Source organism: Alligator sinensis, unplaced genomic scaffold, assembly GCF_000455745.1.
Source record: "Alligator sinensis unplaced genomic scaffold, ASM45574v1 scaffold763_1, whole genome shotgun sequence".
NCBI classification, from domain to species: Eukaryota; Metazoa; Chordata; order Crocodylia; family Alligatoridae; genus Alligator; species Alligator sinensis.
In genome coordinates, this window is record NW_005842744.1 from 349,716 (window position 1) to 376,670 (window position 26,955).

A 26,955-nucleotide genomic window follows, 5' to 3' on the forward strand; every position below is an offset into this window, starting at 1 on the left:
TCTTGCCCAGGCTGAGCGCAGCTTCACTGGAGAGGGACAGGAGCTCCCCTCACCTGCGGGACAGCAGCAGTGGCAGGCAGAAGAGGATGGGGAATGGGAGGAGATGTGCCTCTAAACGCAGCAGAAGGGATGGGGTAATTCCTACCTTCTTGTGGGACTTAAAGTCCCAGGCTGCTGCTCCTGCCATGTGGTCAGAAAGGGGGAAATGGCCATGCTGCTGCATCCCCTCTGGATCCACACCTGTGGTCCTCCAATCAATTTGAGTTTTGACACCCCTAGTCTAGATTAAGGATGAAATCAAACCCAGACTATTTAGTAAAAATGGAGGCCCATCCAGTGTGTAGAATGGTGTAACAGCAAAGCCATGTTATTAACCAGGGGTGGCCAACCTATGGCATGTGTTTCACAAGTGGCATAGGCAGCCTCTGTGTGTGCCATGCAGCAGACTGGAGAGGGGATAGGTAGCACAGTGGCAGGTAGGGTAGGGAGCAGAAAGAAGAGCATCAGATTAAACAGGGAGCATAAAACGAAGAGCAGAAAGCAGAGCAGGCACAGAAAGGGGATCAGAGTGGCACTTGGGGAAGATGCAGGGCTAATTTGTGGCATGCCTGTCAAAAAGGTTAGCCTCCAGTGTTATAAACCACCTGTGAGGTCACAGCCAAAAGGGCAAGCCAATTTCTGAGATCTGTGGAAATAAATATCTTAAAAAGAAATGCATTTTCTATTTCTGACTGATCCAAATATTTTGCAAGGTACCACTGAAATACAACCAAACATCTAGCTGCCCAGCCCGTACACAGGCAGAAAGGTCAGACAATGACTGGCACGCAGTACTAAGCCACTATTGTATGCCTCTACTTAGACATACCATTTCAGCTATAAAAAGACTGCTGAGGATTCTAGTCTGCATAAAGTGCCCATAAAATGGACAGGATTTGTATCATCACTGACAAACTACACTGTGGAAACAAACACGGATCTACAAATAGCTGTTGGAACTTCTGCAGCGCTGGGAAAAAAACGGGGAGAAAAAAAGTCCATTATCTATCTGGAGACATTTTTTATGAGCTACGAACATATTAAAATAAGCAGTTTAGGCATACATTTATAACAGTAAGAATGGGTTATTTTATTTATTTATTTATTTTAGTATCTGTAAATTCAATACTTGTGAAACATTTATGGAAAATTGTTAACCCATCAGCAGAGGGGGCTCCCAGCCATGGAAGCCTGCTTTCTGCCAGTGCAGGGGGAGTCCAGGATCAGGCTCCCTCTGCTTTGGCAATAAAGCGTGATGGGATCTAATGCACGATCCCACAATCATGCCTCCTGCCCTGCACTTGTAACATGGCAGGGAACACAATTTCTAGATTGCTCATTAGATCCTATCATGCCTTTACCTGCATGTGTAGAAGACTCAGTGTTTTTTCTATCTATCTATCTATGGGGGTGGTAAAAAAACTCCTTACCCAGATAAAAATAATTCACTTGAACTAAAACATTCATCACTGAGAATCTAGTAGAATTCACAAGAAAGGAACGGTAAAAAAACAAACCAGTACTCCAAGTCTAAAATGTACAGATACAGATCTTAGAACCCAAAAGGGTATTCAGTGTTGAGCAGTCTTTTTGAAGTTCAGCTATCCCAAGTTCAAGTAATAAAGGACCGGCTCCTAATTAGTGATTAGTGGTTAGCTGCAGGTTTCTTAGGTGTAAGAGAGGAAGAGAATAGGGAACATTTGCTTTTTCTAAATGTGACCTAATAAATACTGCAATCCATTCAGGGGGTTGGGGTGGGAGAGGCAAAGAATAAGGAAACAGATTACTTCCCATATGCTCATGCTGGCCAACCACAAAGGACAAAAATCTACTACACTCCTAGCATGGTGGTCCCCTTGGAGAAGTACACCTCCGCCCCAGTACTAATATGCTAGGCCGAACCAAAATGGCATAACGCAATTCAAAAATCTTTACATCCCACCATTACAAATTTATGGATATCATATAAACCTTGTCCATATGAACACATTGTGGATGATGAATGAGCAGTATTTCACACACAGTACACCCATATATAATTATGTAAGCACAATAGGTATAAAGAACATAACAGATACATACAAGACTTCCTCCTGGTCAAAAGAATCCTAGAATCTCAAAGCTGATTTATAAACATTAAGGATACTTGAAGGCATCTTTGCCAGTAACATAGGCACTGGCCCCTTTTATGCATGAAATGAGGTAAAGAAACCGATTTGCCCAAGCCAGTCAGAAATGAAACTCAGGCCTTCAGGTTTGTAGTTTCCTATTTTAGGCACTCTTTGTACATCTCTAAAACCCAGTCACCAATGCAGTGAAATGTGGCAGCTTTCTAACATTGTAGTCAAATATTATGGATTCAACCTTACCTATCTCTCCTGGAACGTGCTTGCCATTGAAACGAAAGCAGACTGTAACGTTGAGACAGTTCACTTGCTGAGAGCCATCATGGCACTGGGGAGCTGTGATGTTGATGGAGGCTGGCAGGAAAACAGAGATGTCCATTGTAATGACGGGTCTGGATCTGGAGATCAATGGAGAAGTATAATTTAGTTCTGCCTCAGAGGAACATTTCACAACCACATGAAAACAAAGAAAATGGGGTAAATGCACTATTTCAAGCAGACATTAAAATTGTAGGAAAACATTCTGAACTTTGGGACAGACAAAGCATTTTTTTAGCACTTCACTCACTCAGCAAGGCTGATCAATGGCTGAATTAAATTTACAGTATTGGCTTTATGTTAACTACTGATTTAAGATATTCAGAGTCCAGTGTGGATGACCAGTTGTGATTTGTAATATATAAAATCATCTCTAGTGAAAGATATATAGAATAGAGACTCCCTGCTGGCCGAGAGGGTATAATTAAATTAGCACATTAGTCAATGACCTCACTTATGCTTCTTCACTGGGTAAGGACTTCAAAAAAGGAAAAAGACCTGGGGTAGTAAGGAAAGGGTATGTAAAAGACTCTAATGTTCCATATTATACTCTAGCAACAAACTTTATTAATGTAAACATGAAGAAAAAACAGATTTGGGGGTAATTTTTCACTGTGAGGAGAGACAGATTAAGTGAATGACATCCCCATTGTTTTGGATGGGGAAGTGATTGGCTAATTTCCCCATGCCATGTGCTGAAAATTTACAGTACTACTTTGACTGCCTAAAATTAAATTCTGGAAGTTCCTTGTGTGTTAGGAAGGAAAGCTTTCCACTTTTGCAACCCCTGACCTGGCTGTTGCTACGGTTATTTCAGGTTGAAGAAGAGTTCAGCTAGAGTTGCATCACAAGTCTAGGGCCATGAGAGTGAGGTATTGTTTTGTTCTGCCACATGACACAATAGGTACAGAAAGGCTGGGAAAAACAGTAGAGAAATCAAAGCCCCACTGAAAACTAAGAACTGTCCTCCATATGGGACTGGAGCCCAGAACTCACAAGCCTTTATTCTTACTGCTTTCAATCTTGCAGATCTTAAAAGCAAATATTATCCAAAACCAGCTCAAGTAACAAACGTCATCTCACTCTATCCTCCTAAAAATGTGCAGCAAACAGAAGATGCTGATCTAAGGTGGGCTTAAGCTGCCACACAGGGCCAGACCACGTAGCTAACCAATTCAGGACTCTCACTCCACAATATACTTAAATGATGAGGGGATGTTGTTACAAAGACTTCTTATCAACTGGAGCAAGATCACATGACTCTCAGAGAGACTTTCTGAATAAAGCCTAAAACAACAATGGGAGTTTGTCTGATAAATGGTATCCCTGGAAAAAAAAAAAAAAGGAGGGAAGAGCATGATTCCCCTGATCATTTTACACAAGGATATGAGCTACAGTCATTTGCTTGGGAACAGATAAAATAGATTAACTGTAATTTCCAAAGACAAAATACTTCTCAAGATATGCACTGCATGATGTCTCCTTAAAGTTCATCCATTTTGTGACACCCTTATAAAGCTATACATATAACAAGTTGCAGTGATGCATATGTGTACGTGCATGCACATACACACCCAGCCACATCCACACACATGCAAGCACTCGAAGAGTAACTGCCATCAGCCCCAAGTCAAGGCAGTTTCAACTCTTGCCAAAGCTCTTAATGTCATTTGGCAAGAGGTTTGTTGTTTTTGGCCAGAAGACTTCAGAAAAAACTTCTGGGAAAAATAACGTCTATTCTTGTTCCCTAATCTTAATCCAAATGGCAAGTGCAGCATGCTCCCTGACTGGCAGTAGTTGCAACTAATCTGCCCACCAACTGGGTTAGTTCATAATGCACAAATTGCTTAAGAAATAAACAGGCATTGATGAAGTGTTTGGAATGAGGTTGCTACATTGTTGTGGATATTCTTAGTGAAGCCACACAAAAACTTCCAGTTCCTCTTTCACATAACAAAGCAGAAGAAATATCTTCAATCTTCTTTTCAAGCTATTTCTAAGGACACTGGTCTAAAAAGCCAGCTGTTGAGGTTCATACCATTTGATAGAAAAGCTCTTGGCTTCCTCTCTTTGTCTTGCTTCTAGTGAGATCCTGATAATAAAAATTTAACACCTACACAGCTGAAGTCAATACAAGGTTTTCTGTCAACTCCAAAGGGAACGGAAGCAGGTATTTCCTGTGTCTAACAGAACACTTATTAGCAGATTCATTCTACAACTCAGAGCATTTCCCTCCTCCCTTATACCTTCTATTAAAATGACCATTCTGGAGATGCTCACAAGTGACCAGTCTAGTTCTTGATACTGGTTTTCTATTCATCTCTAAAGCAGGGGTGTCAAACATACAGGTCAGACCTGGCCCACAGAACCATTTCATCTGCCCTGCTGGTAGTCCAGTGGATTACCAGAAATTAGGGCCATCAGCAGTAGTTACCCCTTCTTTGCACTGCCACCCGAACACAGCCCACTACCACATGCCTCCTCATCCACAGTGCAGCCCCACACTACCACACACCCCCTGCTGTGCACTGCCACCCAGCCTACATCCTGCACTGCAGGCACAGCTGGTGAACTCAGAGTGGTGGGGCGGGTGGAGTGGCACACGGGAATGTGGGGGGGGGCTTGCATCCAGCTGGGCACTCCGGCCAAGAGCGGTGAGGCTGCAAACCCCCCAGATCCCAGCCGGCTGCAAACCTTCTCCCTTGCTCCTGGCTGGCTGCAAGCACTCCGGCCCCTCCGCATGCCACTCCACCTGCCCCACCAGTATGAGTTCACCAGCTGTGCCTGCTGCACTGCAGTATGCTCCCAGCTCCACACTGCTGCCCAACCAGGGCCCTGTGCTGCCACATGCCTTGGCTCCATGTTGCTGCCTAGCCAGAGCCCTGTGGTTCTGCATGTCCCTGGCTCCATGTTGATGCCTGGCCCAAACTCCACACTGGCACCCAAATATGGTCCCACATTGCCACTGGCGCCAGGTGCATGTTGCTGCCCAAATGTGGCCCTACTACAGTCACTGCTGGCCCCTGCAGTCCAGATCCAGCCTGGGGCCCAAGATGAGGTTGACACCCCTACATTAGAGTGTTTTTCAGTAACTACTGGCAACAATAGCCTAAAATAATAATGCTATTATTAGAAATAAAAATAATTAATAACCATTATTATTATTTTGAACATTTTATACCAGAAATATAAATCAGCATTAAAAAAAATAGTTGGCTTTTCAATAGATGCCTTTCAGCTGAAGTACTGTGTCCAGTTCTAGGCACTGCACTTCAAGAAGGATGTGGGTAAGCTGGAGAGGGTACAAAGAAGGGCCACCCATATGATCAGAGGCCTGGAGAATAGGGCTTATGAGAAAAGACTCCGGGAACTGGGCTTGTTCAGTCCAAGTAAGAGAAGGCTGTGAGGTGACTTGATAGCTGCCTACAAGTACACCAGGGGTGAGCGTCAAGGTCTGGGAGAGCGGCTCTTCAGGAAGGCACCTCAGGGGAGGACGAGGACAAATAGGCATAAACTAATAGAAGGTAAATTCAGGCTGGACATAAGAAAAAACTTTTTCTCTGAAGGGGTCACCAGAATCTGGAACACACTCCCAGCAGAGGTGGTGCAGTCACCATCCTTGGAGGTGTTCAAGATGAGACTGGACAAGCACCTTGCTGAGCTCGTCTGAGCCCAATAACCTGCTCATGGCAGGGGACCAGACTTGATGATCTGGTAGGTCCCTCCAGTCCTATGATTCTATGATATGAGGAAGTAAAATTTCTCTGCACACAATTAATGGAGCGGGACAATGCCCCTATGAGGGATACAAGTATTATTTCACAAATAAGAAAAGTGGGACCCAAAGGTGAAATGACCATGCTCAAGGTAAAATAGTAAATCACAGTCGGAAGTGACTCCAGAATGCAGAGTTCTCAAAGGTGACCCCAGGCAGAAGAGTTTCTTTCAATCCCATCTCTTTAAATAAAAATAGTCTTTAATGCTAGGTTTGAAGTGTTGAGTTCTGTAATTTGGAAAATGTAGTTGGAGATCTGGCAGGGGCTTATACTAGCAGCATTCCATTTTCTAACCCCAATAGCAGCAAATATCAGTTTTATCTAGGGCCTTGTCAATTGTTACCTTGACTTCAACTTCCTCATCTTCCGTGTTTATATCTCTATAGTAACCCTCTAAGTTACATCAACAACCATCTTCTTCAGCTGCTGTTTTGTGCTTTGCTTTGAGCTCTTTTTGAGTCCCTTCAGTCTCCTGGGGCGCTTGTACACATGATGGGGGTTTAACTACCCTAAATTGAAACACTGGGTGTTTAACTGTAATGATAAAAAACCCACTATTTCAATTTAAGGGCTTCCATCACTATTACAGCAAGGGACCCAATCCTTTTATTTGTCCTGCAAACCTCCCCGCATATCCCACGGCTGGGGGATGAGCTTCCAGCGGGCTGAGCAGCCCCAGAGCTGCAGGGCCCCGGTCCTTCCCTCCACAGCAGTGGCACCTCCCAGGGGTGCTCAGGTGGGCTGCTAGTGGGCCAGGGGCTGCCCCAGCTTGGGCTTGGGGAGCAGTTGGATTGGGCGGAGTGCTGCCTCCGAGCTGGGGCAGCCCCCAGCCTACTAGCAGTCTATCCGGGTGGCCCCACCGGGCACTGCCACCATGGAGAGTAGGACCACCCTCCCCACCCCCAGAGCTCAGGGCCCCCAGCAACGTGCCCCCCCAGTGGCAGGCAGTCTCCACAAAAAAAAAAAAAAAAAAAAAAAATGGATCAGGCCCCTCGTTGCCCTTTTTTTTCCCGAGCAAAGCCTGCCCACATGAGCTTCCAGTAGGCTGAGTGGACCCTGAGCTACAGGAGGACCCAGTCCTTCCTTCCATGGTGGCAGTGCCCCTGGGCCTGGAGACAGCACCTGCCAGATCCAGCTCTTCCCCAAGCCCACCAGGGCTTCCAGAGCACCGAGCAGCATCCCTCCCGCCACCTAATGCCACCTGGGAACGGGCTGACTTGCAGTGCGGATAAGCAGCAGAAGGTCAGATGGGTGCGCTGGTGGCTGGAGAAGGTGGCAGGGATGGTTCATGTTGCGCTGGAAGCCCACTGAGCCTGAGCTTCCCTGAGCCCACCCATGCTTGCAGCACGAACCATGAACTGTCCCCGCTGCCTTCTCCAACTGCCAGCACACCCAGTCATCCTCCTGCTGCTTTCCTGTGCTGCCCCAGGGGCAAGCCAGCCCATTCCTGAACAAGCCCAGGGGGCGGGAAGGCAGCAGGGACAGTGCATGGCATGTTGGAAGCAACAGCAGGCTTGGGAAAGAGGTGGATCTGGCAGGGGGTGCCTCTGAGCTGGGGCAGCATCTGGCCCACTAGCTGCCCACCCATGCAGCCTCAGGGGACCCTAGCACCATGGAGGGAAGGACGGGGCCCCTCACAGCTCAGGAACCACTTGGCTCCAGCAGCTCACCTCTCCAGCTGCAGGAGAGCTGGACAGGTTCTGTGTGGGGTGAAGCAGGAGGACTGGACTCCTTCTGCTCAACCAGAAACCCGCTTCTGCCTTCAGCTCACCTCTCCCATGGCCAGGGGACAAGCTGCCAGATTAAAGGCTGCAATGTTACAAGTAGCTACATTGTAAACTAAATTAAATGGGGGACATGGTTTAGTTTGCAAAGTAACAAACTCATTTAGCTCACAAAAAAAGCCTTGTACGTGTAAAGTGTAATGCAATTAAACCACAAAAATGGGCAATTTGTGTCATGTGTACAAGTGCCTCTGACTTTTAATCTTTGCCTTCACATCTCTCTTTCATTGCTATTTCTGCCCATTCCCCTGTCTTGCAATATACTCACTCATTCTGCCCCACCTGGTAGCATTTCTGGTTTTCAGCTCAAACAACTTGATGCCATCTGCACAATACAGTTGCTCAGATGCTTATGCACTGCAGTCTCAACCCACCTCAAAACCTTCAAGACTCCCTTCTTCTACTCTACCTTCCAATGCTGAGCTACATTTCTACATAATCTACTGCTCCCCTCCTGCCTAGTTTTGTTCTCTTAAATTGTAATTGGTTCATTTTATATAATAAAATGCAATTAACTTTCTAAACATTATTTTTTCTGAAGATAACAATGAATGTACATAACCAAAGCATATCTGAATCTGTAACCTTTACTCTTCACATGGCCCCACTACACACCTATCCCCTTACTGTACTGTTTATATAAAATACACACTTCTTGGGATCAGGCTTATAATTACTCTGCAAAATGCCATGCAGCCAGACAGGTGCATAGAAATATGTTTTTTTCCAACCATAGTAGAAAAAAGAAAAGAAAAGGGAGAAAGATTGAGAAACCACATCACCAACATACAGGATCCATAAAAGGCAAACATAACGGAGAAGAAAGAAATTGATCTCACCTTAAAAGTATCACATTGTCTGACATGAAGGCTCCAATGGTCATATCTGAAAGTTTCAAACATATAAACAATTGTAAAAGAAATTGAAGGGCAGAGAATTCACCTCTTTATAGTCATTTTACTCAAGCCAATTTGACAATTTTAAGATGTGTGCAATAGATGAAAATTTCTCTATTCCCATTTTAAATCTGCCAATCAGTACATCTGAATGTTTTGCCTACAGTAAGTCTGCAAGACAGGATTCCTGAACTCATTCCAATTCTAAATATTAATAGCCCACAGTCATTATTTTAGTTAAAATGTTTTCCATTAAAAGCAACTGCTCTTCAAGGAAGTCATTATCTTCTTCTTCATCTTGTTTATCAATCCTTTGTTACAGATTTCAAACCTACACCAATGAACCTAGCTAGCAGTCCACATTCTCTGGGACAAACTAATCATATAATTAGCTTTCACTAGCTGATGGAAAAGAAAAGCAATAAAAGCAATGTTGCTAACTTTCCAATTACTGAGATGAAATAGCTTTAATAAGCAATATGAAAACTAGTGGATATGCTTCATTTATTTGCTTTTTGTCTGCTTTTATTGTTGGTGTAAAATATACCTGGATAACCATTTCCATCCATATCAACTCCTCCTGATATGGACTGGCCAAACATCCTCAGTGCTGGATTTATCTTTTGCCCAGACAGCTTCTGCAACAGATAATATGGAAGTGAACTCACAGGAAGGAAACAAAATTAAAATAAAAAGAGCACGAGGACTATTCTCCCAGGGATTCATTCTCATGCACACTGTGGTATCATTAGATTGATGTAGTTAGCTGTGTTAATCTCAAATCAAGTAAAAGGTAGGGTACAGTTGCACCTTATAAACTAACCAAACTAGATATACACACCTACACCTATATAAACAGACAGACAAATCTATCTAGCACAAGCTTTAAGAGCTGAAACTCACTTCATCAGATGCTGTGAAAGGACTTGCAACAAGCAGTGTATACGAAGAGAGTATTTTAATTTCTTCCTCCCAGCACTGCCTGTCTTGTCCACCCCTCATCCTCTCCCTGCTCTTTTGTATTCTAATTTCTCTCTCTCCCTTATGCACCACTCTGAAGTAACTCCACCTCATTTATACAGTCCTTAGGGACTGTTGTCTATTCCTGACTTCAACTAATGCAGTTGTTGCCTTTGATTAAAAATATACTTAAATCATAAATACACATACACCAATTAACAATAAAGCAAACATATTTTCTATAAAAAGGTATACAGGTTTGTATTCCACATAATGTTTTTCATTATCTGCATCTGTATGAATAATAATTTTATACCACTTGAAAAAATTAATGATTCAATGAAACATAAAATCAAATGTAACCACTTCAACAAAGTCTACGAATATGTTCAAGGGAAAAAAATGAGAGATTAATTTCCATATCGAGTTGAAAATTCTGTTTTTCATCAGTTATATATTATTTTGTGTCATTGCTAAAGCTGTATTTCTTTTTTGTCTTCCCAGCCCAGAACATTAACTGACTTCGAAAAATCCTCCTCAAAAATCACTAACACATAAGACCTTCCCCCATACTGTTTCAATAGTGAATGTTTTTGCCTGGAGCAAATCAAAGTATTAAAATCTCATCTTCCAAGTCAGTCTGACAGCTCCTGGGCTCCTGTATATTAACAGTATGTTGCAAACAAAAAGGAAATTTAAGTTCAAAATAGAATCTGATCACAGAAGTTACAGACAGAAAAGACCTATTATAGTGTATAATTCCCAGGCTGCTGCTGCTGGGACTTCATAGCCTTTTACAGGCTACAATACTTCCTCATTCAACCCATAAAAGGACATTAGCATCAACCAAAAAAAAGTGAGACAGGAATTTCATTGGAGGGAAATAAAACCTCCTCAAAACCAATGCCCTAAAAGTAGAACAAGTTCCTTTAAGATAAACCTGCAATCCTAATGGCCAGCTTTAACGAAGAAAGAATGCTTTAAAACAAATGCAACTAAATTTTCTGTCTTAAGAGTGAATAAGATTGAGGTAATTGAAAACAACTTCTTCCTCATAGTTTCACTTACATCACAGAATGCAACAAAGTTTTTGGGGGGTCCCTATTAGGGTGGTAAATCCTGCCTACAGATATCCCACAGACATCTGCGTGCTATTATGGTATAAATGCAGAGGTATAATTCTGTTGTGCTTTAAGTGCCATGAATGAAAACAGCAGACCATGAAGCTTAGTTGGACAGTACTTACTGAGCACATACATTATGCTACAAGCCAATTAAGCTGCTTTTCCTCAGAGCCACTGCTAAAAGTTGCTACAGGCAAGTAAGACAGATACAGATCAATGACTTGCACAAAAAAAAGGGAAAAAGGGAATGGGAAGGGTGAAAAATGTATACACCCAAGGCTTCCTTCTCACAGCTTATTTAATAAAGGAAATCCAGGGCAGCTGGATGGCTCAGGGGTATAGTGATCAGATATACAAAGCCTCTCACCTTGAGGTCACTGGTTCAAATTCAGAGCAGGTAGGGGGAAGCTAAAGTTTTTTAACATCTGAGGACTGTTTGGTTGCATGTGTGAAATGTCCTATTGTCCTGTCTAGTTCTTTGATGAAAAATACTAGGATGGGTTATAAAAGTACTATCACAACTGGCAGACAAGGTTCTTTGGGTAAATCTGATATCTTTTATTAGACCAATTCAAATAGTTGGAAAAAATCTTCTTTGCAAGATTTTGGGTACAAATACCCTTCGTCTTGAGACCAACATGGCTATAACTCATACCTCTATCACAACTGGTATATTTGTTTGCCTCAAAAAAGGAGGATGGATGGCAGGAATGAACCCACTGGTATCCTAAACTCTTCACATGGTCTTTTCCATGTAAGGATGAAAAAAAGATATGACTGCTTTTGCTTACTTTGAAACAGGGGAAAAAAGCAAGAGCTTCATTTTATGCTGGTTTCAATCTACCATCTCACTAAAGCAACACATTCCCTCAGGAATTAAAAAAAACGAACAACCTCCATATCTGGAAATGCAGAAGCTCAAAAGTCTAAACTCTCAAAATAAATTAGACAAACCTCCCTCCCAGCAGCTACCATTGAGAAAAGAGAGCAGAGCTGAGTCCTACATATGCCACAAATTATCACATTTTAAAAGGATCATAAAAGGGGATTTAGATTTCTTTGTACAACTGATGTAGAGTGATACTTGGTAAAAGACCGAAAGATTAATCTAGTCTGCTAAAAGAGTCTCCAGTATAACCACTAAACCCTGTACTCTGCTTAAATTGATGTACTATGTAGGATCCCACCCAGCAACAAAATAAAATGTTAGGTCAGAACTTCAAACAGACAGATGACAGCAGAAGCAGCCCTGGCCCCAAGCACACAGCAGCATCCTACCCTTGCCCTGGGCAAAGACCTGGGGAAGCACATGCCCTCCAAAACCTCCCCCAAGGGCACGTACAGAGCAGGAACCACCCCCACTGTGCCCTCCAGATTAGCCACCGGTTCTGTCCTGCACCCTGCCCCAACCCAGCTGGACACCACCTACCCCTGCCCCAGCCCCACTCCCTCCCTCACCACGGGGGCCTCAATCTTCCCCCACCCTATACCCCTTCCCTCCCCCATGCCTCTTCCCCCACCAAAAGACATACCATGCTACCAGGCTGAGATCCTGGCCACATGCATACTAAGGCTGCACACATACACGTGGTATTTATCTGCAACATTATCAGCCACATTAGCCAAAAAAAGCTGATAGCCAATAACATCAACTTTCCTTTTATTGGTGCCAGTACGATATGGACTGATGTATCAATGCACCTCTACTAGAAATCAAGAAATAGTCAATTCAAAGGACATTTCTGAACCTCTCCCCCATACTCCCATGCAATTTCATAACTGCCACATTACCTTGGATATAACCTTTTCATATAGAGAGGGTAAAGGCAGACATAACATTATATCAATATCAATTCCATCGATATCAAAGGATACAGATATAGTCTATTACAATGCAACTCTTACCTGTGCAAAGTCTGTAGTGATACAAGTGAAGCAAAACCATTCTAACTTTAACCCTTCTTTATTCAAGTCAAAGTTGGGGTGATTTAGTGGACTAGTATATCTACAGCAAGGGTGGCCAAACCACCATGGACAGACTGCATGTGTGGGGAGGGTGACAGTGGCAGATAGGGCAAGGAGCAGAAAGCAGAGTAGATGGGATGGAGAGCATAAAACAGAGCAGCATATTGGGGCAGGGGAGTGGCACTGTGGGGAGGGTGCAGGGTGTAATTTGTGGCACACCTGCCAAAAAGGTTGTAACCCCCGGTCTACAGGATCAAGAAAATGTAATGGTTACAGCATAACAACGGATGTACACTCCCAGGCAGTAGTTCTGCCTCCCTTTATAAAGTGGCTAAAAAGTACATTTTGTCATTCCTAGAGATGCACCAAGTAATATTTCACCTATGATAGAAGATTAGGTAGGAGAGAGATTATTGATTTCTGTAACTATACTTTACCCATGTGCTTGGTACATTTCTGCAACACATGATAGAATAATGAAAGAAACAAGTTACCATAGAATACTGTGGTACAATCCCATCTGCACCTCCATGGTAGATGTACACTGCTCCAATATAGTCATCCTCTTTAGGTGCCCCAATGGCGACATCTGCATATGTAAAACAACACAAATTGGAAACATTTCCTCCCTTTATACCTGTGGCTCCATGTTGAAATAGCTCATCATGATGACAATAAAACATCACACTTCTGGTGCCAGCTTGTCTAGAAAAAATTTATCCAGTGCAATAAAGAGTTCATGTTAAGAATATCCTTCTCATTTATTTACTTATTTATTTATTTATAGTGTATAAAAGTAGTGTCTAATAAGCATGCATTTTAGTTATAAGGATGCTAAAAAAACCATTTAAAGTCCTTACATATGACAGGCCCTAGAACAATCAATATTCCAAAGCAAGACACCACTGACATATGGAGTATGAGCATTTTGCACTGTGTTAGAAATGTCAAGTTTCCAAAGAAGTCAAGTTAGGTCAAAAAGGGTGCATGTCAAGCCTATAAGGACAGAAAACTTCTGCTGAATGTCTGAAAGAAGACAAATCCAGGTGCGCGCGCGCACACGCACACATACACACACGCACATTATGCCAGCCAATGTTTTGAAGTTCTTAGCACGGTTAGAAATAATGAAAGAAAAATTGCTGATGTTAACACTCCCTTCTCAGCTGTTGTTATCATACTGTGGGTGCTTATACTAAAGCATGAAAGAAACTGAGAGGTAAAATAGCAAAGGAAACAGAAAAACAGAATGTACAACTGGAGGCAGCAACAAGCTGCCAATAAAATGGTAATGATATTAGTGAGATGGCAAAAATAATAGGAAAAAAGGTGACAAGGTTTTGGGGGTTTTTGGCAGGGTGCTTTTTTTTGGGGGGGGGGTGAAATACCTAAAAGTCCTTGAGAAGACATACAGTAGAGTGAAAAAAATGCAGCAAATAAATAAATAAAACAGGAAACAAAACAAACAAAAAAATGGTGCCCTGACCAGTTTTACCCTGAACTATCCTGGAATACATCCTATTGAAATCAATGAGAGTTCACCCACATTGTGTGTAATTAGCCTCAAAATGTCTTTACGTGGAAATAACACCCAGAAACTAATTCCTCATGGCATTACCCCTTGTACTAAGGAGAAATGACATTGGGAGGCATTGTGCTGTCTTGTCTGGCAGTAATGAATAGGAATGCTTAATCAAAATCATGTAAGTAAAGTCATAAATAATCAGGTAACCCAACACTCTCCACCTTCGCTATAAACAACAAAATACTTGTAAGAACAAAAATGGACTGACCCGGGAATCCATCATCATCGATATCCCCTAGGGAGGCCATGCTTTCTCCAAAGTGTGCATTGTAGGAATTGTCACCACTCAGAACAAGCTTCTCTTCCAGGACCCCCTGGGAAACAGGAAACAGGACAGGCTCAGAAAAACAGAGTGAACACTGAAAGATATAGGGCCTCTCTGCTGGAACACACAAACATTTCAGGAAACACCTGGGGCAGGGCTGCAGTATGACTTCTGCCCTGCAATTGAAGGTCTATGAAGGCTTACAGCTTGGGTATTATAAAACAAAGTGGTTAAATAAAATCAATCTAATTCACCCATTCACAATGGCTTGAATTAGCCAGGCTGGATAATGACACAAGCTACGTTCATTAGCCATAAATAGTAATCAGCCAAGAAGCCAGGTTGAACAGGAAGAGCCACATATGAATGAAGAGCCCTGGGCCTCAGACTCCTGACAGTGCCTGAACAGCTAACTAATTAAATGGCTTGTGAGAAAAAATTCTAGCTTATAACCCCATCTCCAAATTTAGAACTAACGTGGTAAGATGCAAAAAGCACAGTTCTTTGTGTTCCAAAATCTGCCAGTAACAATGCTTCCTCACCACTGTTATAAAACACAGGATTTAGGAATTCTGAGTGGCACTTTCAAGAGTCTCCAAATTCCTTTTTACCCCTGTAGATCCAAAGGAGTTTTACCAATGGAGCAGTGCTAAGCTCAGACTGAGTATTTTTAAATCCTCGCTTCCAGTCTTTCTAAATTAGGCAAAAAAAGGATCAACATGAATGACGTAACCGAAATGTTAACACATGGAGGCTTAGATCAGTTCACTTAGTTTTATCATGCATTAAATGCCCTTCAGTTCTTGTCCTGTAAGCAGATTACATCAAAAGAATAAAGCTCTGCAGTCTTTAGTCAAGATTTACTCAGCCAAAACTCCTAAACAGTTTACAAGTGTTTTCCATGCGCAGTGAACTGCAGAACTTGTATCAAAGGATCTAAAAAAATCCTAGACTCTGAATCAAAAATACCAAGGTGAGAGATCAAAATATAATGCCCTGATAGGTTTAATGAAATGGGGAGAGACTGAGAAAGCTCAGAACAAAATCAGCTTTGCATTCAAATCCCAGTAGACGTCTCATGAATCTGGTGATTCATGCTCACCCACTTTCTAGCCAAATTGAGCCTTAATTTCTTGCAATCCACCCTCAAAGGGAAAAGAACATTTCCACAAGAAAATAAAACTTGATTATTCAAGCCAGCTTTATGCCCATCTCACAGATTGGTTTGTTTTGTATTTTTCCTTTGTGAATATGGGTAGACTGATCACTGGAACGTGTAATAAAATCTTTTTCTTGGCTGTGGGGACTTGCTGACATTGAAAAAATCCCACATAATGAAGTTGGAAGACAAGAGTGGTGAAAAGCAGGCAGTCCTGTACATTACTCATTTCTTTACAGCATGCACTGCTAGTAGGTAGAGCTAAGCTCATCAGACCTAGTCTGATGCAGCATGTGAATCTTAGTACATAGCAATTTATGGGCCTTCATGGTTGCCTCCTATAGTATAATTTGTCTTTGGATGGTCTTAGTGAGATCAGTGAAGGAAACAGAATAATTCTGTTTGGTACCCAAGGGGACCACCATTTCCGATACATTTGTGAAGAGCCTAACACACTAGCCCTTGATCTGGCCGACCCACATGCACTATTTCAAAGGCAAATTTAAATAAATAAATAAATAAACAAACAAATGAGGACTGTTCATTGGAATTCAATCAAACAAATACAATTTTGATTTATTTCATACACTTCAGATAGGATCTGTGTATAAGCTTAATATCCAGGAAAAAAAAGAAAACCCCCACAATATTCCAATTATCAAAAAACGGCGAACGCGAATCCAGTTGTGCTACTGCTGAAGCCAGTGATAAATCCAGTTGGCTTAAAGGGAGTAGGACTAGCACATATATGTAAGAAAACACAGCTCACAATTCAACACTTACAATGACTCCTTTTTAATAAGGCTTTTTCAGACACAAGTTTTCCAAGGCAGGGGAGGGGGAGACCCTACATCTTTTTCCTTTCAGTGTTCCATACTAATTGTCATCCTTTGCTTGTCCAGGAAGTCAAAGTTCAAACTTTCCCAACATATAGTTATGCAATGTGAAATTTAGCAGTTTAGGGTTGACTGCGGCTGTAGACTTTCAAAACATTGCATAAAAGCAACAATAATGCAAATCTAATGTTTGGTTTCTCTTTTCATGGGTTTCTAAGGAGTTTTGTTCTTGGTTATGGGTCAAATGACCATCCAAAACAAAAAACAAGCATTGGTCAAAGCTGCTGAGTTTTGCTTGGTTTTGGTATTAATATGATTAAAAGCCACAAATCCCACCATATTTCAACACAACACCATGAACTTTCCCATGATTCCTTGGAAGATTTGCATCATTTTGATAAAAATGGATTAACTTTTGAATTTAAGGAATCACAGTACCAGGAGAATTTTGCCTGGCTTCATGCTTTGTTGAAAACAATCATATACTTCTACTCAAGACACTAGGTTTCATTTGAGAGCGTTTGGACTAATGCTCAAGTTAAATTACCTTCCTCCCCTTTAAGCTTCTTCATATACTCACATTTCCTCTGTTGGTATAGACTGTGACTTGACCCTCATCTCTGATCTCCGAAAACATGGGTGCTCCAACCAGCAGGTCTGAAAGTCCATCAGAGTTCAGATCAACTGCACATAAGGAGGAGCCAAAGTAAGAGCCCATCTGTAACCAAGCCGAGTCACAACAAAGCATTCAGTATCTGCCCACACACAGGAGGAAATCAATTATGCTCTTTTTTTTTTTACATCAAATGATGCTTTATCTCATCCTAGCAGCCCTAAGGACAAACCTTAGGGGATTTTTTGGCAAGAATTAGACTGTTTACTGTAACTGTGCAGCAGCATGGACATTATACAGACCAACTAATCCTTATCTCTAAGGCAATAGGCAATGAATGGTCTTACTTTAGAACAGCTTTTTCTCAAAAAAAAAAAAAGTAAAACAAAAGGAGGGAAACACTTGCCTGGGCCAAGATTTCCATTGGTTAGTGAGTTTTCATGATCCATTTCAGACATCTGAAAGTGCCTGATTTTCAGAAGCTGGGTGCTTAGCAATTTCTGAAAATCTAGCAGCTTCAGTGGTCCCGCAGTTTGTACCACCCCTCCCCCCCAAAAAAATGGTAAAAAAAGAAAGGCAGGCAACCAAAATCACTAAGCAGGTCTGAAAATCTCTTCCCTGGTCACCTTAAACTTCCCTTCTTAAATTTCACTAAGCATCCCCCAGACTCTGTGAGGATTCAGGCAATGCATTCTGAGCGGCCTTATATTAGATAGACCACCTCTCTGAAAGCTCTACCCTCAACCAGAAAGAAAAGTAATGTGCTGACTGATTCTTCTTTCGCATATTGTCCTCCTACTCCAAGCTAGTCTGTCTAAGGATCCGAGCCTGCAAGTTCCTATTCCACAAAACTCCTACTGATTTCAAGAGAATTTTCATGCACAGAGAACTTGCAAGGTGAAGCCTTGAACATGTAGAAATTTTCCATCAGTGACAAAATATATCAGAAAGAGATGCCTTATCAGACCTACTGCAGATTACTAACATGCTATATGAAGCATTCCCCAAATGACAGTCAAACCACATACAAGGGCCTGATTTAAACACAAGTAGTGAAACTGAAGGGAAGAATGACATGCTGTCCTGAGTTTATCCAGCTATGCCAAAGCACTGCAGCGCATATTCCATAGGCATACGGTTAAAATATATTGTGCATCTCTCAAAAGACTCCTTTTGAAAGGCATCAATCCTTTTAAGTCCCCGAGTTAAAAGCAAGCCATATAAAACTGGTGTGCCCACACTTTTATTGTTGAAATTCATTTAGGGAAAAGCTTGAAGCTGAGATTACAGAAAGAGTTAATTAATATAAAATGGGTGGCATATGGCTGGATGGTAGCACTATAGAAAAGGTTTTGGGAGTCTTGGTGGATCATAGACTCAATACGAGTCTGCAGTGTGATGCAGCTGCACAATAGATGAATGCGGTGTTGACAGAAGTACTAGGTGAAAGACACAGAAGGTGATAGTGCCTCTCCACTCAGCACTAGTTAGGTCTCATCTGGAATACTGTGTGCAGTTCTGGGCTCCATATTTTAAGAAGGATGTGGAGAATTTAGAGAGGGTCCCAATGTGGGTGACAAAGATGATGAAAGTGCTTGGAAAGCAAGTCATGCAAGGAGAGGCTGAAGGAACTAGGCAGCTTAATTCCCCTCAAGAATTTTTGTTGGCTTATATTTATCCAGTTATGTTTTAAAACAAAATTATCATTGTAATGAAAGTTATGAAAAACATGACGCTGCATATTCAAGAAGCCTTAAAAAACAGGCTCTTATTTACATTAGATGTGTTCAGTGTGGGCAAGTCCATGTTACTTTTTGCAGAACCTTAATTTTTTGCAGTTGTTATAAAATAAATATATCAACTTTAGTGCCTGCATTTGGTTTTCTAATTTCCGTCCCCCCCTAAAAAAAAAAGAGAGCAAGGAAAACAGCCTGTGCATCAATGTCAATGTAAATGGGATATGGAGGAGTGAGTTTGAACCTTTGCTGTTAAGATGGCATTTGGCTGGAGTCAGTTTCCTGCAATACTCAGAGCAGAAACTTCTCAGATGACATGTGGAAAAATGTAGGGTTTGTGTATGGGTTTAAAAAAAAAGAAAAATCAATAAATAAAAGTTTGGGTTTTAGAGAGCCTAGAAAAAAATTGTAGGAGCACGATAATAGTCTACAAGTATTTGAAGGACGTAAACACAAAAGAAAATTAAGAAATAACAACAGGGATAATGTGATTAAGTTAAGAATGCAACGTTTCATGGCTAAATCCCTTATGCTTCCTGATTGCTGTGGATCTTACACCCAGGAATAGTTTTTCAAGGAAGAAGCACTATAACTAAGGATGTCAATATGATCTGGAAGAAATAAGAAAAAAACACAGATCCCAGTATCTTTCTATCCCTGTGATCCTCTACCATCCCCAATGTTTAAGGAAATGGTGACAGAATTTGTCTGCACGTGTTTAATTGAGCTACTAACAAGGCAGGTGTCCTAAGGAGAGCAGCAGCACCTAGTATAGCCAGATTCTATTAGTACAAAGGTCCATCTCTTGGAACCTGGCCCTACTCTTATGACCCATCCCTGTAAGCCTCCCTCTGGCTCTGTGGGAGGACAAGAAATTCCTTCTGTGCAGCCCTGAATTAGGCTGGGTACCTCTATTTTTGCCATTATCTATGGCTAATTTTGATGTGCATTTTGTTTTCCTGAAGACATATCATGCTTCCTGGTCAAGAATAATGTACATTTTTTTTCTAGCCAAACAGGACATCACACATGGAAGCATGGTTACATTAGATTGTGCAAGAACATCAAAGGGTAAATGCTGGATTTAAGCTCTTGGGAATATACACTTAGATCAGCATTCAGAGTAGAGGATTCCTGAAGGAGTCTACCTGCAGGGCAATGGAGCCTCCATAGCCCAGTACTACAACCCTAAAAAGCCCATCTCTAGAGAGAAATAGGGAGATAAGAATCAGTAGCATAACTAGGGGGAGACAATAGAGACAACCGAATTGGAAGGGGCAAAATAAAGCAAATGATGCCAGCAGCCAAGTTTTCATGATCACAACTGGAAGTCGCTGAATTCACTTTTCACTGCCAGATAAGAATGGATGATCTCCAACAGCAACTGATTCTCAAGTTGTGCACATCTGTCCCAATATCTCTTCCCCTTCGTGGCAGAGCTCTACATGCTGCCACACAGTCCACACTCTACCAAACTTCTGCAGCCATAGAGGCAGAAACAGGATTTCTCTTTCAATGCCCATAAGCTCTAACAGCACTTTTTATTGTAAATATTACTAGACTTTTAAATTTCAGCAATGCTGGCACTGAGTTGACATTGCCAATGAGACTGAAAGACATGTGACTGGTCTAAATGATTGACTGAGGACCTCTTGGTGAGGGCATTTACACTTAGATTGGATGCTTGAGAAGCGATCAACTAAATTCATCATTCTAATTAACAGGATTAAACCACTTGTTAGTGAAAATCTCTCACCTTTTTACCTGAAGCTTGAAAAATCTTTATTAGGGAGCCTGATCTCCTGTCAGTTCTGAAAATATAAACCTATCAAGTGAAAGAGGAAAAAAAATTAAACAATGGTTACAAATACTAGCCATGAAGTCAGCTTGCAAGTGGGTAGTTTGTGACATTATTTACAAAGAACAGAGTGAAACATTCATGTATAATCATTGTAAAAAAAGTGATTCATATCTGTCAAAGTTCAAATTCAAGACAATCCTACTACTTTTTCAAAATAAAATGTCTTCATTTTAGGATCAAACAGAGAGCCCCATGTCATTACAACAACTTTAATTGGATCCTAATAAAAGCTTAAATGTGCAAACAGCCCACTGCACAACAGCCACAACCTCAAGGAAATGGCTTTTGGAAGGGAGTAACAGTGCCCAGAAATGAGGAGGTCAGAGAATTGAAAGAACCTCCTGACCCGCAGTTTCCTCCACAAGAAAGCATGCAGTTGGATGAGTCTACAGAATAGGACAAAAGTCAGGATGTTTTGGCAAAGACTTCAGTAAAAACTGAAATTACACTAGTAAGAGTAGGTACAGACATTTGTAGTGGTTACGGAGAGGATACAGTTAAAAAGGCCCCTGATCTAAGGAAAGTTGGGGGAGGAGGGGTTGGGCAGGATGGGAGGCTCGCAGAGGGGCTTCAGGGTGATCGGGGGGCTAGTGGAGTCTGCGGGGAGGAATCAAGTGGATCAGGGTTCATAGGCAGGCTTGGGAGGGGGTGGGGGGTGGCAGGATTGGAGAGGCTCTCTGATCTGCCAACCCCCCCTCAGCACCTCCTTCCGCCCTCCCAGCCTCCAGCCCAATCCTGTAAACTGCTTCCAGGGCCAGTTTTAATGGCTCTCACTGGTCCCAGGAGCCTGACTGAAGTAAGCTAGGGTAAGGGGAGGGGTAGGGTGGGGGATGGTGATTCCATGTTGAGGGTTGGTGGGATCAGGGGGCTCTCTTCCCCACACAAGACTATTTTTATCCCCCACGTCCCATGCCTTGACGAACAACCCTTAGCACCAGTGAACAATGGTAAAACCAGAACTGGGAGTGGCGTGCAGAATTGGGTTATCTGGCAGGTTGGCGGGGGGGGGATGGTGGGGTGCGCTAGCTGGTTCATGGGATGGGGTTGTCCATCTGGGGACCAGGGGGCTAAAAATAACCCAGTGCAAGGGGGGAGTTAGAAAAAGTGCAGCCCTGGGGCCAGCAACTGCACTGGGAACCTGTACAGAAGTTCAATTAGATCAATCTAGCTATATACAATCTAACTTAGTCCACCTCCAAGATCAGGTTAAATTAGATCAGGTCAGCCATTTTTGGACCAATCTAACCCTCCTGGAACTTGTTTAGGGCTACCATATGTCTGGGTTTCCCCAGACACGTCCTCTTCCTTGGACTCCTGTGCTGTTTTTAAAATAAGAGCAATTGTTTGGGTTTTCTGCTCTCCCAGGCTGGCTGCTTGGGGCTGGGAGCAGCGGGCAAAGTGACTGGATTTCGGGGTCACATGCTCCCCACATGGGCTCCAGTGAGAGAGAGAGATGTGGGAGCTGCTTTGGCAGCAGGGCTGGGAGGGGGGGGGCAGGGGTCTGTGGGTCACGAGAGAGGGGCACGGGGGATGGGACAGGTGACTGTGGGTTGGGTGTACAGGGCACTGGCAGTACCAGGGGCCTGAGGGTCGATAGTAAAGGGCACCAGCAAGGGGTGGGGGGCAGGGTACTGCTGTTTGAGAGTGAGGGGCACTGGTAGGGCTGGGGTCAGTGTGTCCAGAGTGAGGGGCAGCAGCAGGGCAGGGGGGAGGCTGTGGCTCATCAGTGAAGAGAAACTTAATAGGCAGGGGCAGGGCACCGGCCATTTTTAATATGATCTAACATTACCCTGACCTCCCCAGATGTCTGTACACACCTTAAGTATGTACATCTTCAAAGCCAAACATTCTTTTTAAATATTGGAGGCTTGCACAGCATACTTTGGGCTCATCACCCTGCTGCCCTCCCCACTGGGCCTCCACAGCCCAGCAAACAAGACCCAGTGTGGCAGGGTAGGGAAGCTCAATGCCACTACCAGTAGGAGCCCTGCACTGCCATGATGAGGAACCCTCTACTGCCCAGCAAAAGCAGAGATGGCGGCACAGAAGGCACCTCACTTGCACCCACCCCGCACACAAATATGGGAGGGCATGTGCCCCCTACCTGCAGGAGTGTGCACAGTGGTAGGGAGCCAACCCCCGCCCCCACCCAAGCCTGCAGTTGGCAGCCCACACCCTGCCCCTCCCACAGGCTCTGCTCCAGCCATTCCACCCATGGGGGAAGGGGAGCCAAGCTTTGCACCCCACTCTGCTGCAGCACCTGTCACCTCTCATAGGTGGCAGCTGGGGTTCAGGCACTGCTGCAGGGGGCTGCGGACCCGGGTCCCTGGCCCCATAGCCCTGGCAGCTGGGGGTGCCCTCTGGCAGGGGGGGGGGGGGCGGGAGCTCTGGCAGGGGAGGGAGGGAGGGCAGGGGCTGTGGGTGGGGAGTGAGGGGCAATGGCATGGTTAGGGCACCAGCATATCAGGGCTGCTCAGCACCACAAAGTAGTAGGGGATGGGGGGACAGCTGCAGCTGGACTCGCATCCTGGTGAGCGAAGGGGGCAGGAGGAGCTCTGATTTACATGATAAAAAACCCAAAATCAAATGCCACCATTTAGAGGTATTTAGAGTTTCTTTTATTATAGTAATTGAGGCACTGGTAGGCTTCTATACTGCTTGAAAATTGTAAATATATAAATAAAACTGTGTTCAACTGATACCTATGTATCTAGTAGCGTTTCATTTTAATCACGGAAAAACATGGATGGGGGGGGCAGTTAATCAGAGAATTCAAGAATTTTTATCAGAGAATTTGCATTTTTTTAAACAGAGAAAACCAGGATCTATGGTTATGACTGATTCATACAAGATGGTGAACAAGCCACAATGAGCAAATCTGTGGAAAGCTAGCTTAGTCAAATTGGTGGAAAGTTTGGAGGCTGGATGAAACTCAAATGCATTTTGTTAGTTGGACCTAGCACACCTAACATCTGTATAGATTAGGCACTTTAGCGGGACTTTTTTGGCACTGTTATCTAATAGCTGATTCAACTGGCTTAAGATAAAAGTGCCAAAAAGCCCCGCTGAAGTGCCCAATCTATACAGACGCTGTGGAGCCAGGTCGAACTAATGTACTGCTGCTTCCAGTAAAGCACTTTTTTTTCCACATCTGTCAGCAGCCAGAGAGAGATCTGTATCATAAAAAGCTTATACATCCATTTCTGTAGAAAAATTAGACCCAAGTACTGGTGAAACAAATTATAACATAGCAAATTGTTTAACCATAATCCAGGTGTTGAATATTTTTGACTGCCTAATCAGTCAGGTAGTAAAACACATTAGCTTAAGATCATAAAGGAGATTGTCTCTATTAGCCTATTTGATCATCTGCTCCAAAGGAGCCCCATATATCCCTAGCATTATTTGAGCTATCATCATTCTCTTATATATAACAGTTCTGCAGTTTACTTGTACATGGTATTTATTTACAGAAAAAGGAAGAACCTAAAATTATTTAATTAAAATCCCAATTAATTGTAAAAGTGGAACAGGTCTCTACAGAACTCCTGAGTCATTCTTTGGCTCACAGCACAGCGAGAGAGAATTTGAAGCCAATCCATCTATTTCTGACCAGCAGGTGTCGTTTCAGGTAATAAGAGAAAAGAGCCACTTTATTTGCAAAGTTGATCATGGATTTGATCCAAGAACTTGATGTATTAACTTATGTATTGGGTTTTAATAGGCTCTTAACAGATAGGTATACAGACAGCTTCAAGGAAATACACTGAAGAGAATTATACAGCAAGAACTACAACTATTTCAGATGCTTCCTTTGGAAACTGTTTGGAAAAGAGACGAAAATTCATCTAAATACATTGACATAATACAGATTATCCCCGGTTTTATAGCAGTATACATAAGAGCATGGTATAGAGTTTAACATATATGACCATGAGCCAGGATTTTATCTATAGTTTAGCTGCTGAGTCATCCTAAGATTTTGGCCAAATCACTTAAACGTACAGTGCCTCAGGGCAAGCCCTTAGGCGTATCTGTAATCCACAGAATACAGTGAAGCTACTCAAGCCATAAAGACATATATATGCTTAGGTGTTTACAGGATTTGATCTTAAATACTGTCCTCATACATGTAAATTGTGTATATATCAATCCATTGTGTGTGTTTGTCCACTTTATTACTGTGGGTTCTAAATTCACCCAGTGCAAATCCAGATGCTAATACTGCAAAGATAATAGAGACATGTCCATATATTTAAAATTCTAAAGAAGATACCAACTGGAAAAAAATCTTTAAAAATGGATTTAAAAGTAATTTCATGTACTACACCTGTCTCAGAGTAAGCCTTTCAATTGTACTAATTTTGTAACCACATGTTCTTATTGTTTTCACTTTTGCAATGTGAAAACCCATTCAAATAAATTGGGAAATGTTAAAATATTTTATGCACAAAATGCTGTCAAGTATGTGAATTTAAACAAGCTGAAGATTTTCAGTGTTATGTGCAACAAGAATATTTTTTAAAGTCATATAAGGTTAAAATTTTTTCCCCAATAACTGTATCCCTTCAAAATAAAGAATTATTTTTGGTGGTTTGGGGTGAAGGCAGTAAAGGTGCCTGTAGAGGCAGGTGGAGTGAATTTGAGGACTTCACCAATTCCCTTACCTCTTCCAGACAAACTACTCAAAAATTAATCTTCAGACAAAATCTCGTGACTCCTCATTTATGGGAATTGAGTCATTATATTTAACCTGGTCACATCTAACTGTTTTATTGTCCGAGTAAAAGCCGCACCTTTCCGATGCCTCCATCCTGAGGAGCTCCTCCTACAATGTCTGTGGTAGTCGGCTGAGAGAAATGACCTGCTGTCACAGCATATCCTGAGCAGGAGGTAGGGCAAGGGAAGGGGGGAGAGAAAGAGAAAAAAAAAAAAAATCACAAAAAGGAAGAAATCTGAGAAACAGGTCAGCCATCTGGATCGAGCTGATCGGGTTCTATGGTTGCTTTAGAGTGTAGATAACCAGCATCCATGCAAAAAGCAACAGGCACTCATTTTTGTACAGGAACATGCCAACATTCAGTTCAAGAGCACATCACAGCAGGAAATTACAATGAATGGTCAATTGTTTTTAAGCAAGCTAAAAGGGCAAAGGTGTGGGTGGAAACCTAGCAGAGTATAGGCAGAGGCAAGAGGGGCACAGAAAACAATTAGGTAACAAAGAATCCAGATGGAAAAGGAATGAGAAACAATAAAACAGAACCATGCACACTGAGTAGAGTGACCGCATCATCAGGAAGAAATCGCTTTCATGCCTGTAAGTGAGTCTCATGTAGCTGGAGAGAACAGTGCTGTCTCAGTTAAAATCGCTGCCCATCATGGCTTGGAAAATTTAATGTTTTTTCAGTTCACAGAAAAAAAAAATAAAACAACAGTAGATGAAGAGGTCAGTAAAGTTAATGCTTTAAAAAGATTTCTGCTTGGATAACAAGAAAAACATGAGCATACATCAAAAGAAAGAAAAAAAAGTGTGTGCATGAGAAGTGATATATAAGTAACGTGTCTAAGGAGAGAGCTTCCCTTCCTAAGGCTGTCTTCTTTTCAACTCCTCCATTGTGAATGATATGTCTCTTGTCCACATGATAAACACTATAACTCAGGTCTATCAGTGGCAAAAACTATGTCTTTAAATACATACACACTCTCTTCATTTACTTATCCTGGAGTAGCGTTTGCCAAGTCAGGGGTTTTCAACCTTTTTTAACAAGTGTACCCCTTCTGTCTCAAAGTTTCAGCTCATGAACCCATTTACATTTTTTCTTGTTTTTAAGGGGGGGGGGGGGACTGAGGCTCCCCCCAGCAAGGGAGGGAGGAGGGCTGGGGAAGGGGCTGCACAGCTGAGGCGGGGGCAG

The 26,955-nt window shown here is 42.5% G+C and overlaps 1 protein-coding gene across 1 annotated transcript in view; it reads right to left on the reverse strand.

Annotated features, from left to right (window-relative positions):
• The window catches only part of ITGA9 (integrin subunit alpha 9), a 373,158-nt gene that overhangs the window by 298,104 nt on the left and 48,099 nt on the right, over positions 1-26,955 (reverse strand). The window contains exons 7-14 of the mRNA XM_014525097.2: positions 25,840-25,925; positions 20,939-21,007; positions 17,414-17,551; positions 14,782-14,887; positions 13,483-13,577; positions 9,487-9,577; positions 8,883-8,928; positions 2,409-2,563 (exon numbers count right to left, since the gene is read on the reverse strand). Coding sequence (XP_014380583.2) covers positions 2,409-2,563; positions 8,883-8,928; positions 9,487-9,577; positions 13,483-13,577; positions 14,782-14,887; positions 17,414-17,551; positions 20,939-21,007; positions 25,840-25,925 — 786 coding nt within the window. The remainder of the gene's footprint in view (positions 1-2,408; positions 2,564-8,882; positions 8,929-9,486; positions 9,578-13,482; positions 13,578-14,781; positions 14,888-17,413; positions 17,552-20,938; positions 21,008-25,839; positions 25,926-26,955) is intronic.